The sequence below is a fragment of the Cervus elaphus genome, chromosome 23 (assembly GCF_910594005.1).
Source record: "Cervus elaphus chromosome 23, mCerEla1.1, whole genome shotgun sequence".
Lineage (NCBI taxonomy): Eukaryota > Metazoa > Chordata > Mammalia > Artiodactyla > Cervidae > Cervus > Cervus elaphus.
Window position 1 is genome coordinate 61,545,298 of NC_057837.1, and position 18,373 is coordinate 61,563,670.

Consider the following 18,373-nt stretch of genomic DNA (forward strand, 5'->3'; position numbering starts at 1 on the left):
TTACTCTGAGTCAGACCCCTGGCTCTGTTTCTTACCTGCGTCCAACAACCCCACAGAGCAGGTTCTATTTCTATGCCCATTTTACAGAGGAGGAAACTGAGACCCAGAGAGATAATTAATCCCCTTCCTCTTAAATTTCCCCAAGGTCACTCAGCTTCTAAGCAGCACTTCTATACCTTCCAAACTAGTATCTTATCAATAACACTATCAAAGCACTTGTAAATCCCCTGGGGGCAGAAACCTGAAGGTGGGGGTCCTAATAAACAGCTCGAGACTTCATCACATCTGAGGTGTTGCCCTGGCTCGTCACTGCAGCCTGATACCACCTTCCTGATAAGGAAACCAAGGTCTAGAGCCAGGAACTTTTTCAAGAAGCTTAGGGGTGAATTGTGGCAGAAACCCCATCTTCTGGGGCCTGGCCAAGGGCTCTCTGCAGAGCCCCTTCATCCTTACTGTGCCCACCGCCACCTCATGTTCCCAGCACAGGGGCAGGAGATGGAGTCCCCACACCACAAGCCCTGAATGGGTAGGTAGTGAATAGTGTTAGTCGCTCAGTTGTGTCCGACTCTTTGCGACCTCATGGACTGTAGACCGCCGGGCTCCTCTGTCCATGGGATTCTCCAGACAAGAATACTGGAGTGGGTTGCCATTCCCTTCTCCAGGGGATCTTCCCGACCCAGAGACCGAACCCAGGTCTCCTGCATTGTGGGCAGATTCTTTACCATCTGAGCTACCAGGGAAGCCCAACCAATGGGTGGGTGGTCCAGCCGATGACATTAGGCCCCTCCCCATCAGAGGCCTGTCTCAAGATGCAGGTACACCGGGATGACCTCTGGGTAGACTTCTCACCTCTGCTTCCTCCTCAGTGGGCAGAAGCAATGAAAACTGAGCTTCAGGACCTGCTGGGAGAGCTGGGCACTTAAACTGCACACCCAGTGTGCATAGATGCACATGCACAACAATCATCATGGCAGTAACAGTAACCGCAATAGCAGCAGCGACAGCCAGTGCTCCTGGAGCACTCAGACACCAGCCCTGCCCTCTGCTAGGCTTTAGGAGCCCTGGTCCTCGTAACAGTCCAGAGAAGCATGTCCTGTTACTACCCTCTGCTTTTTAGACATAGACACAGAAGCACAGAGAGATGGAGTAAGTTGCCCAAATCACATAGCAAGAATAAAGCAGGTTCCAGGGTTCAAACCCAGGCAGCCCAGCTCCAGAGCCAAGCGCATCGGGAAGGATACATAAGGGACTGGCCTCCTCTGGGTAGGGGAACGAGGTGGAGGAGGTGGGCTGGGCACTTCTCGCCCTCTTAGGGGGCTGCTGTTTGGTTGCTGTGGTTGCATTGTCAGTTATCTGTATCACCTTGAAAACAAGCCTCTCTTGTGCTCCTCCATCCACAGCACCCCTTCCTCGTCCAGGAAGGCCCTGTCCCTTCCTCTTCTATTTCACGACTCACACCTCCTCTAAGAGCCCCCCCAAGTTCCTCCCTCTCCTCCGTGGGTGCTGCCCAGACCAGGCACTGCCCACCTGTATCCTCTGGGGGCCACTGGCAGCTGCCTGTGACCTCGTGGTCACGCCATGCCTTGTCTCATGCTGGTGGGCACAAGGCTCCCCGGCCTGAGCTGGATGAAGTGCGCTGGCTGGCTGGCTGGCCGTGGGGCTCACTGCTGCAACCCAGCCCTCCCCGAATCATAGCGTCCTTCCGTGATCCCTGAGGGTCAAGCTGACCAGATCCCATTTGCGCCCAGGCAGTGTGTTCCAGAGTCAGGCACACTCTGTCAGACAGACTCACCCCTGTCTCCCCACCTGAGAAGAGCCATTGTCCAAACCCAGGTAATACCAAAGGGAACCCTAGGCTCCGAGCCTTGCTGTCATCAGGATGGGTGATTCAGGGAGTGGAGGACATGAAACTTCCCCACTGTGTGGGCTCAAGCCCCTGCTCTGCCTTTCACTAGCTGTGTGGCCTCGGGCATGTGACTTAACCTCTCTGAGCTTCAACAGCCTCATCAGGAAGATGGGGATCCTAACAGTAGCCATGTTCCGACAATCACACGGAGGCCAGGCATAACCTGTTCAGCAGAGCACCTGGTATTTCAAAACAAACACTAGCTGTGCCTTGATTGTCGTTGTTTCTGCTCAGCAGCAGGCATTGACTGAGTGCTTTATGCATCTCAAGTGATCCCTGTAACAACCCTAAAAGGTGGTTGATATCACTATCCCCATTTTACAGATGTGGACATGGAGGCTCAGAGAGGTTGAAATGCATCCAAGTTTGCACAGTTGGTTGGTGAGGAAGGATCTGAACCCAGGGCTCTCTACCCTGGGGAGCATGCGCACTCTTAGTACCATACCTGGACTCAGGGAAGCCCACTGCTCCTCTCACCCACCTTTCCTGACAGCCCGCTGCTGCCTGGACCAGCAAGACTTCTGGCCTCTCCTTCCCACCTGCTGTGTTAGTGCCTTCCCTCTGCCCTCTTATCAGATCTGGGGGTGGGGGTTCCCCAGCCCTCAAGGGCAGACCCGGCTGACCAGCCCTTGTCCTAGAAGTCCTCCCCTCTGGTTTCCCTGCACACACTCCTTTCCACCTCTGTCCTCTGCCTCTTCCGTTCCTCTCTGCTCCAGTAGCCACTGGCCCTACCCCAGACTCCAATCCCTACTCCACCTGCCCCTGGCCACGCCACAGATGCAAGTACAGAAACGCTCCCATTTCCTGTGCTGAGCACTTGACATGGAGTCTCTTTTCACCTCCCCACAGCAACCCTGTGAGATGGGTCAGTCTCAGAGAGGAGGAAACTGAGGTTCGGAGAGTGACTTGTTTCAAGGTCATCTAGCTAGTGAGTCACAGCTCAGTGCAAACCTGGGGCCAGCCTGAGCTTCAAAACCCAGCTCAGCAGCATGGCTTGAATGGCCTTGTCATGAATTCGAGGGTTATTGATTGGTTCACAATCATAATCCTAATTATAGCTCCCTTTTACTGAGGGCTCGATTATGGCCACCCCCTGGTATAGATGCTTCTAGATTATAGAATATAGTATGCAGTATAGGTAGTGTACACACACAGTATAGAACACGGTATAGAAGGATATAAGTGAAGCCACAGCTACCATCATCCCATTTTACAGATGAGAAAACTGAGGCTCAGAAGGAAAGGGAGCTGCCCAACCTGCACAGCAGTCTATGGCAGAGCCTGTACCCAACCTCTGCCTTCACACTCCTCATTCCTCTGCTGACCGGCAGGGGCCTCCCACTCAGCACAAATCCCTTTGCCCCTTGGTCTGCTCCTGTTCCAGCCCCAAGATCTCCTTGAGAGGCCCCGCCCTCCAGGGAGCTTCCCAGCCCGAACTCTCTGAGCTGCCTCCCCTCCCCTTGGGAGGTTAATAGCTGTCTGATTTGAAGATCTTTGCACTGGAGTTGGGGTGGGGGTGGGGGGGCAGTTCTCCAAGGGACCCTGAGAAGGAGCTGCAGCCCCTACTCACTGGCCTGTTTGTCAGGCCTGGTGTTATGCCATCTTCCCAGTACCCCCCAGGGTGTGGGTCATCACCCACTGAGGCCTAAGTGGGCAGGGGATCAGAGTACACAAGCCATTTGCCCAGAACCAGGAGCTGGTGGCAGAGCTGGGACCTGAATGCAGGTCTGTTGGTCACCTTACCCTCTGGCCTTCCCTAGGGCTGCTCCACCCAGTGGAGAGCCCCTGTTGCCTGGCTGGATCCCTCTTCACATCCTCATGCAAATGACAATCCCACTATCTGAGCATTTCTCATGATTCCCGCCTTCCGTTTTCCCAACAACCCATAGGGGAGGGACGATCATCAGACCCATTTCTCAGATGAAGAAACTGAAGCACCACCAGGCAGTTACTTAGCTGGGTGCCCAGCACAGGCTGCGCCTTGGTTCACTGACCTGTAGAATGGGATCATGACAGCCCCCTAAGGCTGTTCGGGATGTGTGAGATTGTGGAAGCCTGGGGCTCATGGAGACACGCCCTCGGGATACTCTTAGACAAGGCAGGAGGCCCAAGTGTGTTTTTCTCGACCTGCCAGCATCCAGTGAGGGCCTGGCCTGCCAAAGGAAGGGCCGCGTGTCTCCTTGAACATTTCCTCAGCCTGGGGATGCCGAGAAAACGATGAGTCATCCACCAAGCACCAGCCTCCCAGGAGCCGGCCTCGGGTCCCAGCCGGGAAGGGGCCCCGTGAACAGGACTACTCCCAACTGCCCCCCACTGACACCTGAGTCACCAGGTCTCCTCCTCAGCCTCCCACTGCCAGATGCTACCAACCTTGGGGACCGCTCTTGGGTTCCGCCCACTAGACCCTGCCTCTGGGTCATCACCCCAGATCTGTGGGTCTGCCTACATTCCTGGCCTCCTAAACGCCTCTCTCTCTACCCAAGAATACTGCGTCAACCATGACCATCGACCATCAAGCTTCCCTCCCCACAGCCCCACGTCACCCAGTCCCAGACACTCAACCTCTTGTCCCAAGGGAACCAGCCCCTCCTCTTTGCCCCTGGCCAGCCTTCTCTCTCCATGTCTCACTATATCCCAGCCTCCTGTTTTACCTTCTCTGTAACACATCTCCCTCTTGCCACAGTATCCTGAGGCTCCTTCTAAAACCTGAAGCTGACCTCATCTCCCCTCTGCTTGAAAATCCTCCTGCAAACCCCTAGGTCTCCTTGATGGTGACGCCCTAGCTCCTCTGAGTAGCTTTCCAGATCCTTCTCTTCCATGTGACCCCAATTGATTTCACCAGCTAATCCCCCTCAGGATCCCCAAGTGGTTCTCCAGCGAATCTGACCATTCACCGTCCCCCCCCAATCGCCACCCGTCTGAAACGCTCTGTAGAACACGCTTCCCTGGGAGAGTGTCCCTGGTCCTCACACCCAATCTGCGCTGACCCCCCAAAATCTGTCCCACCCCAGCCCTTGCTCGTGTTCTTACCCCCTGGAGGAAGCGTTCCCGTGTTCTGTTCTTGCTGAATGATTTGGTTTGGTTTGCCCCTCGAGGTCCAGCTTAAATGTCGCCTCCCCCAGGACTCCTTGGATGCCCGCAAGAAGGTGGATGGTCTGAGCCTTGGGGCTCCTGAGGCCCTGAGTGCAGAAGGCCTGGGTGGTTCTCAGATGCCCGCTCTAAGGCACCTGCTGCCCCCACAGTGGGGAAGCTCCTTAGTGGCAGGGGCCCTGGGGATATGGCAGTGAACCAAGCCAACTGGTCAGAGCTCATAGCCTTATGGGAAGAAAGATATTCAACATGTAAACTTGTAAAATATATATGCAATGTCAGAGGGTGGTATGGGCTAGAGAGAAAAACGAAGTAGAAAGAGAGTCCAAGGAACCCAAGGTGGCCCTGGCTGGGTAATTAGGGAGGGCTTTTCTGAGGAGGTGACGTTTGAGCAAAGATCTGAAAGAGGAGGGGAAGCAGCCATACAGAGAACTAGGGGAAGAGTGTTCCAGGCTGGGGAAACAGCCAGTGCAAGGGCCCTGGGGCAGGTTTGCAGTTGGTGATTTTTAGAATTGCAAGGAGGTCAGTGTGGCTGACACTGAATGAGCAAGGGTGGGGCAGAGGGGCCAGATCATGTAGGCTTCAGAAAAGACTTTGGCTTTTGCTTTGAGTGATATGGGAATCTTAAAGGGTTCAGAGCAGGGGAGGGAGAGCATCTGATTTGCGTTTTGCTTTTGCTGATTTGCTGGCTGTGTGAGCCAGAGGGATTACCAGGGGGGCTGGAGAGGACTCAGGGAGCCCAGTGGGAAGGCTGATGCATCACCAGGCTTGGACCGGGCTGCAGGCCGTGGAGGTGGTGAGAGGGTAAAACTTGAGATGTATTTTGAAGGTAGAACCAACAGAACGTGCAGCTTGGATGGGGAGGGAGGGGTGGTAAGAGAAAAGAATAAAAAATGATGCCTGGGTATGCCCTGAGCCTGGGAAGGGCGGAGCCCTGTGATGGGGAGGGCAGTGGAAGGAGCAAACGAGCGAGCGAGTGAATGAATGAATGAGTGAGTGAATGAATGACCCCCTGCTTTGGAACCTGATGGGCTCACACTCAGCCTGGTGTTATGTGGGAACTGGAGCTCCCCGCCTCCGCCTTAGTCTTCCCAGCAGCTCAGGAGCCCTGAGTCCAGTCGGAGTCTGGATGCTGAGGGAGTCATTGACCTTGCGGGGACAGGACAATTGTTCTCTCTCCGCCCCCGGCAGCCTGCCCAGGCCGGGCCAGGCGAGTAGCTGTCTGACCCTCTGAGCCCATGGGTGCCCTGGCTCTGCCCTCCCCACGGTGACCCCTCATCTGAGGGCACCCTACCAAAGGTGAGAGGGTGAAGGTGTGGGCCACGGGGCGGGGTGGCATCTGTCTCCCAGGGTCCAAACAGGAAGGAGGGCTGCCTCAAGCTCTGGGCAGCTTTTGTAGGGTGTTCTCAGAAGGGGCCACCATGAGCCTGGGGCGAGGAGGTGGGGAGAGCCAGGGCACCTGTGGGCTGAGAGGGTCAGACAGCCACAGAACCCAGGCCCTGCCACTTTCTCACCGTGGGGCTCAGGTAGGCTCCTGGGCCTCTCTGATGCCAAGGTCTCGTCCACTTCACGGAATCCAGGGGAGATGAAATGAAGAGTGTCTGGCACATGGCAAGGGCTTGAGAACATGAGGGAGGTGCTCAGACCACTGCCCCATGGGGACAGTCACGACACCAGCCTCACTGTGTTCTCTGTAAGAGCCCAGAGCTCAGGCTCCTGCCCAAGGATTAAGGCAGGGCTCGGGGGAGTGTGGGCTGGGGGCGGCGGGTGGGGTGGGGGTGTGGTCACTGGGAAGCACATCCTTCTACCTTTCTACCTGGCAGGTACCTCGAGGCCTAGGAAAAGCCCCCACTCTCACCTCTCTAGCACCTCTCCTTGAGCTCTGGGATTGGACACTCCCAGCACCGGAAGGAATTCAAAGGCAGGAGGGACCACAGGAGGCTTCCCTGTGCAACAAGTAGGGAAACTGAGGCTCAGAGCAGGGCAGGAGCCAGTCACGGCAGAGAGGGACCCTAAGCCTTCAAATCCCCAGCCCTAGAAGCTCATGCCACACCTATGGCCCTTGCCAAGACCTTGCTAATTTTTTAAAATTTATTTATTTTTAACTGAAGGATAATTGCTTTACAGAATTTTGTTGTTTTTCTGCCAAACCTCAACATGAATCAGCCATAGGTATACATACATCCCCTCCCTTTTGAACCTCCCTCCCATCTCCCTCCCCACTGCACCCCTCTATTGCTGGTGTTTTGTGCAATTCAATACATTAACCAGGCCCCAGTGGCACTGGAGACACAGAAATAACCCAGACACAATCTCCAGGGAACCAGTAGCTGCTTCCCACCAACTACATGCCAGGGATTTGGCTGGGTGTGTTATTTCCATGATCCAGTTTAATATCCGTGACATTTTATTATTTCATCATATTTCAGACATCATATTTCAGATGAGGAAACTAAGGCTCAGGGAGATCACACAACAGCTGACACTTCCTAAGACTTGCTATATTCTTTAAGCTCTATATGCATTAATGCATTCATCTTTGTAACAGTCCTATGAGGAAGATACAGTTATCAGCTCCATTTTACAGATGAGAAAACTAAGGCCAAATTGGTGGAAAGGCAGAGCTGGGATTTGAATCCAGGACCCTGTGGCTTGACACCCCAAGCCCTTCACTTCCCCTCTATGTCAGGGTAGGCCAGGGGCAGAAAGTGGACTCAGGAGTCCTTGTTCTAACAAGCCACCAACCTGGGTGGGCTCTCTTCCAGCTTCCTTCAGCTCCCTCCCCGGCTTTGGTACCCAGGGCCCAGGCCTGGCTTTGACTGAGCTTAGCAGAGTGACCTCTTGAAATGACAAACAGAGCCTCTTCCAGTTTTCCAAGTCTCCTGGAAGCGGGACTTTGGAACCCATTTTCCAGATAAGTAAACTGAGGCTTGAAGAGGTCAAGCAGGCTATTTGCCTGAGATCACATGGCAAGGAAGTGGGTGCGTTAGGATCCCACCAGTCCTGGCCCTCTCACTTCAAGTTCGGAACCCTCTCTCTCCCACCCTGCCCCCCATGGTGCGTGGCTTTAGGTGCCGGAAGTACTACCATGGCCAAGGTCACAAGCTCTCCCTGTCGCCCTTGTGGGGCAGGGAGTCGGGGAAGAGGAGGAGGAAGGCGCCTGGGAACAAGGAAGTGCTTTGGCCACTGTCGTGGAGACAGGGATATGGCGCCACCTCTTGTGTCCACTCCGTCCCTCACACTTGGCTCCAGCAGCTGCTGAGACCCCAGGGGTGGCAGGGACCAGAAGAGCCGCACTGGCTGACTTGGATATAATGAAGGACACCTCGGCAGCTCCATACTGCCAAAGGACAGGGTGTTTTTCAATAGGATCCCGAACATGTGGCATGCACACACAGTCACACTTGTGGTCTGCCAATGCCCACACCGCAGGTGCTTGCACATCTGCCGACTCAGACACTCACAGTCACACACACTCACACGCAGTCTTTCCTCTACCTGTATGCACGCGCGCGCGCACACACACACACACACACACACACACTGCCCTGGGCACACAAGCATCCCCAGCCTGCACAGGACAGGCACACCCACACTCACACCCACACACCCACACTCCTGCGCACATATCCACACGCACACACATGCTGTAGCCCAGGAGTGCTCAGGCATGCTCACCGTACTCAACCTGTCCACAACCTCCCACGTAAGAGCTGGCTTGGAGAAGCCCAGGTTTACCTGAGGCTGGGTGGGACCCTTGACCTTTGTCCCTGGGCAGCCCCAGCCCTCCCCCCACCTCCCAGTCCTCCCCAGCAGTGTTTTTGGGCTCCCAGTTGGGCCTCCTGACTCCCAGGCACTCAGAGATGGGAAGCAGCCTGTAGGGACCATGAAGGAGAGGATGCTCACGCCAGGCCTCCCCCAAGGACAAGAGTGGGGTGTGCTGCCCCACCCCCCACCAGCAGAAGGTGACCCAGAAGAGAGGCCAAGGGAGGGCAGAGCCTGGTCCACTAGGCTCCAAACTGAAGCCCCTCCCCCAGAGATCCCCAGACCACATTCACCCGAATCACCGTAGCTTCATAAACGAAGTAGCCCACTCTGCCATTCATGAGAAATCCAAATAGGGCCCATGTCATTGTCAACCTTCTCCCTGAAAGTCCCCCAGGACCCAGGACAACAGAGGCCTTCCCCCTCTTCTCCTCACCCTATACCCATCCTGTCGTGCCCCAGGGAAAGTCCCAGACAGCAGACACTGAGGCCAGTCCTGCCTGAAGCACCAGCCTTGTGATTACAGACATCTTGATGAGAGTCTTCCACATTAATTCAGACTAAGGTGTAATGGACTGAAAGCTTGTCATGAAAAGTCCTATGCTTTCAAAGCACATCAGGCTGTAAGACATCTCAGGGGGGTCAGATTGGAGGGGTGTACAGGCGGTACCCGAACTCTGCCTGCCCTGCCGGTGGTGCGGCCTTAGGGAAGTTCTGAACCTCCCTAAGCCTCAGTTCATTCATCTGAGGGATGGCAGAGACGGCAGCATCGACCTCTGGGCTGCTGTGAGAACCTGACACATGGGGACAGACACACAGTAGGTGCCTCAGAAAGGGTCACCGCGGTGACACTTTAGAGAAAGGTAGGAAATACTGAGGTGTTCAGCGGAAGGTCACAGCCTACGTTACGCTGCGCTAAGTCAGAGGCCATTTCCCGCCTAGACCAGTGGCCGCAGGTGCCAAAGGTTTACACGAAAGCTCTGGGGAGAAAGGCTGAAGACTGTGAAAACGCTCTCCACTAAATGAACGTTGTCTGCAAACTGGGAAAAGACCACCATTAGTCAATTTGGCCCGCGGAACACCTGGGGTCTGGCTCGCAGAAGCCGGGTGCTGAGAGTGGAGTTTGGCAATCTGGTGTTTCCCTCGGGGGAGGGGGCTCTAATGGGGGGATTCCTGGCATGTGACGGACCCCTGGAGAAGCCTCAGGGCAGTGCAGAGATCTGCCTTCCAGGCCTGGCTCCCTACCAACAGAGACTGCCTCGCTCGGGGCATCAGTTTTCCCATCCGGAAGATGGCAGAGCTAGGCAGAGAACCTCTATCTGTAAGGAACCTGGGGGTTCTCCAGTCCTGGGAGCTGACAGACGGCCCGGGGCCCCCGCCCCAGACATAACCTGTGGTCCTCGCAGGCCCCTGGGACAGCCCCATTCTGAGAGACCGGAGGAAAGGGGTTGGTTCACTCTGCGGCCGAGGCTGGAACAGAGTCGGGGGTCTCACCTCCAAGGGGCTTGCTTCCCTCTCTTAGCAGCCCACTGAGACCAGAGCAGCCCAAACGCAAGAAATCATAAATCCAAACCAGGCTTTGCCCAGTCAGGAGGCCTGGCTGGCTCTTGTCACAGAAAAATCTTGTCCCCAGGAGCGCCCCGTGCTGCCCAGTGGAGAACTCCGCCCTCCTCCCCTCAGCCTTCAGCCTCCGCCTCCACTTCTATTTCCTGTGACAACCTGCAAACTGAAGACCAACTTGTCTGTCTCTCCCCCCACCCTCCACGCCCAGGCTTCTGCTCGACCCCCGCCCCACCCCACCCCGCCCCACCCCACCCTGCAAGCGGGGCCCCAGCTGCAAGAGGCCCCGGCCGAGTGTAATTCCCCGCACCCTCCTCTCCACCCTGGGCCCGTCCGGACAGATTAAGCCTTTGTCACACACACCCAGAAAAGCTCAGGGCCAGATGGGACGGGACAAGCGGTGTCAGATCATCGACCCTCCATGGCCAGGACTCGGAAGGGCCCCAACCGCAGCACCACATATGGTTGTGAGAGGAGGAAAGGGGGCCCCCGCGGGGGACAGCCAGAGAGCAACAAGGACGCGAGATGAAACACCACGGCCACCCTGGGGACCCGAGCCCACACAGGAGCGCAGGGGACCCCTGTTCCATGGCTGGGTGACACAACTCCCGCACCCTCTCTTTGCTAAATTTGTTCTGCCTGCCTGCCGGCCCTCCCCTGGAGCTTCTGTGGGCTTCCTGACCAGATCCTGGGCTATCCCCACCTCCCCCACCAGCTGAGTGCCCAGGGAGCAGGCTCAGAGTCCAACCCGCTCCAATGCCCCAGTGCCCCCACAAGGCCTGTGGATGCTAGACAAACGTCTCACACAAAGGTTTGTGGCCCAATGACCTTCACAAAAACCCACCCAGGACAAACGACAGGATCTCTTCCAACTGACATCAGAAGCAATGATAACTTTAACTCTGTGTGTGTTTTGTGTGTGTGTGTGTGTGTGTGTGTGGTGTGTAAGCCAGTGAAGGTAGGGGATGTCCTCTGCACCTTTCAAAGATGGTCCCATTCAGTTCCTCCCAGGAAGAGGCCATGGCTGCCCCAGAATTCCCAGCAGGACTTGTTCCTCTTAGATCAATGAAAAGGAAAATGGAACTGTAAAAATAATAACTGAGCCCCAGGAAGGTGCTTTGAGCTGGGGGTGGCAGGACTAAGGGCATCTCCTGCGGCTGGCTCCGGATGGCTGGGTGAGTGGCAGGTAACTAACAGGCTCTCTGGGGACCTGTGGGCCAGGCAGGTGGGTGTGGGTAGCTTGAGGGCACGTCTGTTGTGTTTGTCGTCCCCCTGATAGCCTGGGCAGGGAGGCCTGGGTTCCCTTTCTCTGCCTCCCAGGCAGGTGGTCCCTCAGGAGGGCTTATTATTGGTCTGGGAGTCCGGGTGGAGTCTTTCCAGGCTCCTGCTGCCAGGCAAGGCGGGTCAGGGTGGGCCTTTCGGAGGATCCAAAGGCTGGCAGGACCTAGGGTCCAGGCAGGGCACCCAATTTCTATATGTGGCCTGGGTGGGTGTGGGTCCCACTTGCTCCCCCTTGACAGCTGTAGGGCTATAGGGGCAAGGGGACGGACTGCTTCAGTATGCTCATTCCCTAGGGGAGAGGTCGACCAGCTCAGAGAACCAGTGAGCTAGCTGCCAGGCCTGAGGGCCACCTGCTCCCAAACTCCAGGAGTGGGTGGAGTGGGGGCTCCTGCCTCAGACAGAGAAGGAGGTCGGGCCAAGACGCCCAGCTCCCTGGGGAGGGGTAACAGGGATGGGGTGGGGGTCAGGGGCACCAACTGACCTGGGAAGCCTGGATGGCTTGGGGCAATGACCCAGGGTAGGGAGCACAGACCCAGCCAACCATCTGGTGGGTCACTGACCTCGAAAAAACCACACTTAGGCTGGGGACGCTAGCCCAAGATGGAGGAGAACCGAGGCGGGGTACGCAACTGGCAGAGAGAGGAGAGCTGACCTAGGCTGGGGAGAGGCAAGGACCCCTACTCCCTGGTATGCACAAGTGGGCATCACTTTGAGCTCCCTGACCCGATCGGGGAGGAGACAATGACCCAGACTCCCGGGGTTTGGCAGAGAGCACTGATTTAGGCGGGGAGGTCCCGACTCTGGCGGGGTGGGACCCTGACCTAGCCTCCCCCTCCGGGAATCCGGCCCCGGCGCGCCCCCCTCGGCCCGGCCCCCGGGCTCCGGTCCGGCCGGAGGCGGCAGCGGGCGCAGATGGGCGGCCGGCGGCCGCAGTGGCGGCGGCGCGGTTATCAGCGCTCCTCGCAGATGGGCCGCCCGCCCTCCGCGCTCGCGGCTCCCCACTCCCCGCGGCCTGCAGCCCCGTCCCTTGGGCGCGGGGCGGGTGGGGGGGGAGGCGCCTCTGGACCCGCTGCCCGGCCCCCGCCTCTCTCCCTCGCGGCCCCCTCACCCCGCGGGCCCGGCCCGGGCGGCCGCCGGAGGGGGAGGGGGAGGGGACAAGTGCACTTTTCGTAACGACCGAATCAATTGTGTGTGAAGAGCCCGCTCCGGCCGGGGACGGGGCTGAGCGCGGGGCGGGCGGGCCGGACGGGGGAGGAGCGCGGAGGGGGGAGCGGGGGAGCGAGGGAGGGAGGGAGGGAGGCCGGCGCGGGGCCGCCCCGCTCGCTCGCTCGGGCCGGGCGAGGCCGGGGAGGGAGCGAGGGGGGCAGGGAGGGAGGCCGGCCTGGCCCGGCCGGGCCGGGGGCTGAACGCACTAACGGAGGGTCTCCGCCACGGAAAGTTCAAAGCTCAGCAGCGCCCCGGGAGCAGCCGGCCCCCCCAGCCCCCACCCGCTGCAGAACAATGAGGTCCCGGCGGGGGAGCCGCGGGGCCCGCGCCGCACGCCCTCTCCAGGGCGCCCCGGGCCGGAGGGGACGCCCCCGCCCGGCCGCCCGCCTCCTCCCTCTCGGCGGCTGCGGTTCCCCGCCCCCTCCCCCACGCTACCCCGCCCGGCCCCGGGCCGGCCCCGGGGACGGGGGAGGGGAGGGGAGGAATAGGTCAGGCCGCCCCCGTCCCAGGGAGGGGGGGAGCTAGGGGCCCGGGGGGCGGAGGGGGCGCCCCACCCACCCGCGGGAGGCGGCTGCTGCGCCAGGCTGCGGCTCGGGCTGCCCCTCCCCGGGCCAGCCCCGGGTGGGGTCGGGGAGACGGTGCCCGGGCGGGCCCCCTCCCCTGGCGCTGGGAAGCCGAGCGGACTCCCCGTCCCGTGGCTCCCCTGCCCCCCTCTCCCGCGGCACCACCCTCGACACACACAGACACACACACACACACACAGACACACACACACACCCCACACCACCCAGCCGGCCCGGGGGCGGGAGCGCGGGGCGCCCGGGACAGGCAGCCCCGGGGCGGGCGGGGGGAGGCTCGGGCTTCGGATCAGCCGCCTGCTGGCGGGGGGAGGGGACGGGAGGACGGAACATGCTGGGGTGAGCAGCCCGGGACAGCCCGCTCGGCACGGCCACGGCCCGGGCAGCAGCGCAGAGGGGGCAGGGACGCCCCGAACCCGGAGCGCTGCCCCGGGCGGGCTGGGGCGGGCGGGCGAGCAGGACGCGGGCGCCCCGGGCGGGCCAGACCCGCGGACCACCTCGGGGACACACGTTCGGACACACATCCACACCCCCACCCCGCCCCCGCCCGCCCGCCCGCCCGCCCCGAGCCCCGCGGCGGGACCGGCCCGCGGCCGCCTCGCGCGCACTCACCGAGCCCGTCTTGACCGGCACATACACCACTTGGCCCATCTTGGGTTCCCGGCCGCTGCCCAGGCGGAAGCCCTTGGAGCGCACCCAGAACTGGAACTTGCCTTTCTCGCCGGCTGCCGGGCCGCTACCCGCGCCGGTCCCGCCGCCGCCCTGCAGGACCTCGGCGATCCGCTGGTATTTGCTGCGTGTCACCGTCTTGGTTTTGGCCGAGTCGCCGTAGGTGCGCAGGCACCAGTCCCGGAACTGGCGGCCCAGCTCCGAGTCCCCGGGGCTGCGCTCGCGCTCCCAGCCCCCGCGCAGCAGCAGCGTCGGCTTCGGCATCCTCCCGCCGCGCCCGGCGCCCTCGGGGGCGGGCCGGCCGCCGGGCCGCCCGGTGCCGGGACTGGGCTGGGCTGGGCCGAGCCGAGCCGGGGCGCGCCGCGGCCCCGGCTGTCCCGCGGTGTGGCTCCGGCGCGGAGGCTTGATGGGCACGGGCGGCGGCCGGACGCGCGGGGCTGCGGCGCGCTCTGTCCTGCTCGGGCGGCGGCGGCGGCGGCGTTGGCGGCGGCGGCTCCGGCTCGCCTCCTGCTCCGCCTCCTCCTCCCCCCCCGGCCGGGATGCAGGAGCGATGGAGGCAGCTCCGGGCCCGGAGGTGCAGAGGGGGCGGGCCGCCCCGCGGGCGGCCGGGGGAGGCGGGAGGCGGGGAGCGGCCCCGGGCGCGGGGAGCGAGACCGAGCTCGGGCGCGGGCGGCGGCGGCGGCGGCGGCTGTCAGCTCGCGCGGCTCATCCTGCTCCTGCTCGGGCTCCCGCTGCCGCTGCTCTTCCTCCTCCTCCTCTTCCTCCCGCGCCCGCCTCCACCACGCCGCGGGATCCCACCTGTTAGAGCGGCGCAGCCTTCGCCGCCGCCCCCCACCCCCCGCGCGCCCGCCCGCTCGCTCGCCCGCGGGGCCCAGCCCCCGCCCCGGCCCGGCCCCTGGGGGCGCGGGGGCCGGCGCGCCCGCAGCCGCCGGGAGGGCAGGAGCCGCAGGCGCACAGTGCCCAGCCCAGGGACAGAGTTCCCTCCGGTCGGGCCTGGCCCCGAGCCTCGCAGGCCGCGCTCCGCCGGGCAGGGAGAAGGACGCAGACCCCGCCCGGCCACCGGCGTCCCTGCCTCCCCGGGCGGCCCCGCCCGATTTTAGCCCGGCGCGGGTGGGACCGGGCAGGGCCCCTACCCCTTCTCCCAGCAACTGGCCTGACCTCTCCGGTTCGAGCTCGGCGCCAGAGGATCAGTGTTCCCCTGGGGAACCCCAAACCACGGGCCTTCAGGGGGCCCCCAAACTTCCTCCCCTCTCGCCTCACCTGAATTCCCCGAAGTTTGGCCGGCCTTGCTTCTGCTAACCCCACTGCTCTGGGACTGCCTTAGGCCCCAGAGAAGTCGTCAACATTGACCAGTGGCCTCACTCAGGCTGGCCTCTCACCAAAGCTCGGGGCAATGCTCAACACACCCACAAATTCATCTCGAGACACCGGGCCTTCCTGGGTGCACAGTGGCCTAGAATCACTGGCTGAGTAAACTCAGGTTGATCTGCCAGCCGCCTCCTCCCTGGGCAGGACTGACCTTGGGTAGGGCCAGCCCCCTCCCCCTTTCACCAGATAATAACATAAATAAAGGCACAGGTCAACTCCCTGGGCTTTCAGCCCTCCTGTCTTAACAGGTATGAGAAACTGCTGAGCTTCTTTTCCTGCTCTTCCTGGGGTCCACCCCCAGTGTCCCCAGGTTACTCCTGCAGGCAAGTCCCCACCAATCCTGAGTCTCCAATTTTACCCAGTGCAGGACCATTTTCAGCCTAGGAACTAATGGCTACCCTCATCCCAAGGTTCCCTGCCCTAGTATCTATAGAGTGCCAGCTCCAGGTGACTGAGAGGCAAAGGCGACTGGCTCATTTCACAGATGCAGGCCTGGGGCTTGGAGAGGTGGCCTGACCTGGTCAAGGTCATGCAGGGAGGAAAGGAAGGTTCTGACTCAGGTCTGTCTGGCTCCTGCTGCCACATCACACATGAAGTCTCCTCCTGATGTCCCTCTGGGAGGGATCCCCACACTGTATGTGGCTGCCTCATGCTCCCCAGTAGACTGGGAGCTCCAGGTGCTCAGGGTTCATGTCTGACTCATTGGTAGACCCCAGGCCTTAGCATAGCCCCTGGCACACAGTAGGTGCCAATAACTGCTGAAAGAACCCAAGAGGTCTTCCTAGTCCCAACCTCTCTTGGTATTTCACATAGATGTATTTTTAGATAATTTACATTTCTGTGTTACTTTATATATACCAACAACTCCACACTCATTTTTCCTCTTTATCTTCCTAAGAACTCTATTTGGTTCCATACTGGCATGCCCATTTTTCAGAGATGACCACTGGGGCTCAGAGAGGGCAACACACTAGGCAAGGGCCACACAGCCCCCTCCCCCCCAGGGGGGAGGAGCTTATGCATGATTTGGAAGCCCATGCCCTGACATTTCCAATACATCCCTTGGCGCATACCCCCACAGTTGACTCCCTTCCTGAGAACAGTGGGGCTTTAGCCTAGCTATGCCAATGCTCACTTTCAGCAATGGTGCCCTGGTGCCTAGGTAGTGGGGCCCCTTGTTTGAGCCTTATCTGTGTCTATTCCAAGACACACCAATAACCAGTAAGCCAGACCACCTCTCTATGCAATTTGGGTCTTTGCCTGCCTTCCAGAACCTGAAAACCTGATTGTTAATCTTGGGCTGAGTTCTAGGGTGGCAGAAGGTGTAGTATGATGAAAAGAATATAGGTTTTGGGGAGAGTCAAACAGACTTGAGGTTGAATCCTGACTGCATTCTTCGTGCCCACAGATCCCAGTTGACTGCTTCCCACCTGAATTAGCCCATCAGTCGACCCTTTGCTGGGTGACCTCTGGCAGGTCACTGAACCCCAACTTCATCATCTGTATTATTATACAGATTGTAAGGGTTCAGCAGAATAAAGTACATGAGAGAGCTTGGCATATATAACAGGTGCCCAGTAAATGCCATTTTCACCTCCATGGTGGTTGTAAAGTATTCAAAAAGGAAGGCGAACTTTGTTAATACTTTTTGTGTTTCATTCAGTCAACAAGCTTTTCTTGAGCAGCCACTATAAACCAGGTGCTGAGGATGTAGCCAAGGGGTCCTCAAGGTCCTTGTCCTCTCAGAGCTTACTGATGAGTGGGGAAGAGGGTCACTGAACAACTATCAGTTATTATAGCTTAGGGTAAGGGCCCGGCCTTCCTCTGTGGCTCAATGATAAAGAATCTGCCTGCAATGCAGGAGTCACAGGAGATGCAGGTTTGATCCCTGGGTTGGGAAGATCCCCTGGAGGAAGGCATGGCCCACTCCAGTGTTCTTGCCCTGGAGAATCCCTGGTGGGCTACAGTCCATAGGGTTGCAAAGAGTCGGACACAACTGAAGCGACTTGCAGGCACATAGCATAAGGGCCATGATAGAAATAGCAAGCTGTGATAGCAAATAACAGACAAGAGGGACTGCCGTTCTTGGGGGGTCAGGAAAGTCTCCTCTGAGAAGGCAGATTTGAACAGTGACATAAATGGCAAGGAGCCAGCTATGTTGTGTTCCAAGGGAAGAGCATTCCAGGGAGAGGGAACAGCATGTGCAAAGCGCCTGGGGTGGGAAAGAGATCGCTATTTTCCAGAAATTGAGAAGAGGCCAGTGTGGTAGAGTGAAGTGAGTGAGGGGGGGCTGGAAGGTAGAAGACCATGGGATAAACTTTGGATTGCAGTCTAGATGTGATGGGAAGTCACTGTTGAGTTTTAGACAGGGGAGAGACTAAGGAGTATTCGAGAGGAGTGGAGGGCCGCTATGGGCACCCAGGGATCTGTGGTCTGGGGGCTTGGAGGTCAGAGGCCTTGGTTTCTCCTCCCATGTGTCAGCTCACTTTACAGCAAGCACTTCTCAGTCTTGCCCCAAAGGGTGCTGGGAAAAGAGTGGAGATGGCTGAGCCAAGGATAAGAAGGGCCTCCTGCAGCCCATCCCCACTTGTGCAGAAGCAGGTCCCTGATCTCTGGGCTGTTCATGTCAGTGGCATCCATTAGCAGGGATCCTGCCCCATAGCATGCTGGGTGGAAGGTAAGTTTCTCTTGGGGAAGAACAGGGCAATGAATGGGCAGTCATGGTCCTAGGGGGAAAACTGTTCCTCCTTTCTTCCCATTCCAGATAGCTGCCAAAAGGACAAAGTAGGCTGCCCCATTATTTGTAGGTTATTGGATCCCTGGATTTTTATTTTTATTTTTTACCCTTAATCCAGATGTCCAGTGGAGGGTAGAACTGAAGGAGTCCAGACCCCCAGGGCTCATGTTCACTTCCAGTACTGACAGTAATGTACTGGGTCATAGGAGGTTA

The 18,373-nt window shown here is 59.1% G+C and overlaps 1 protein-coding gene across 6 annotated transcripts in view; it reads right to left on the reverse strand.

The window, feature by feature from the left end:
• The window catches only part of NOL4L (nucleolar protein 4 like), a 129,573-nt gene extending 115,060 nt beyond the window's left edge, over positions 1 to 14,513 (reverse strand). For all 6 annotated transcript variants that reach the window (XM_043883586.1, XM_043883584.1, XM_043883585.1 and 3 more), the window contains exon 1: positions 13,999 to 14,513. In XM_043883586.1, coding sequence (XP_043739521.1) covers positions 13,999 to 14,319 — 321 coding nt within the window. In that variant the 5' untranslated portion in view covers positions 14,320 to 14,513. The remainder of the gene's footprint in view (positions 1 to 13,998) is intronic.
• Positions 14,514 to 18,373: the final 3,860 nt, after the last annotated feature.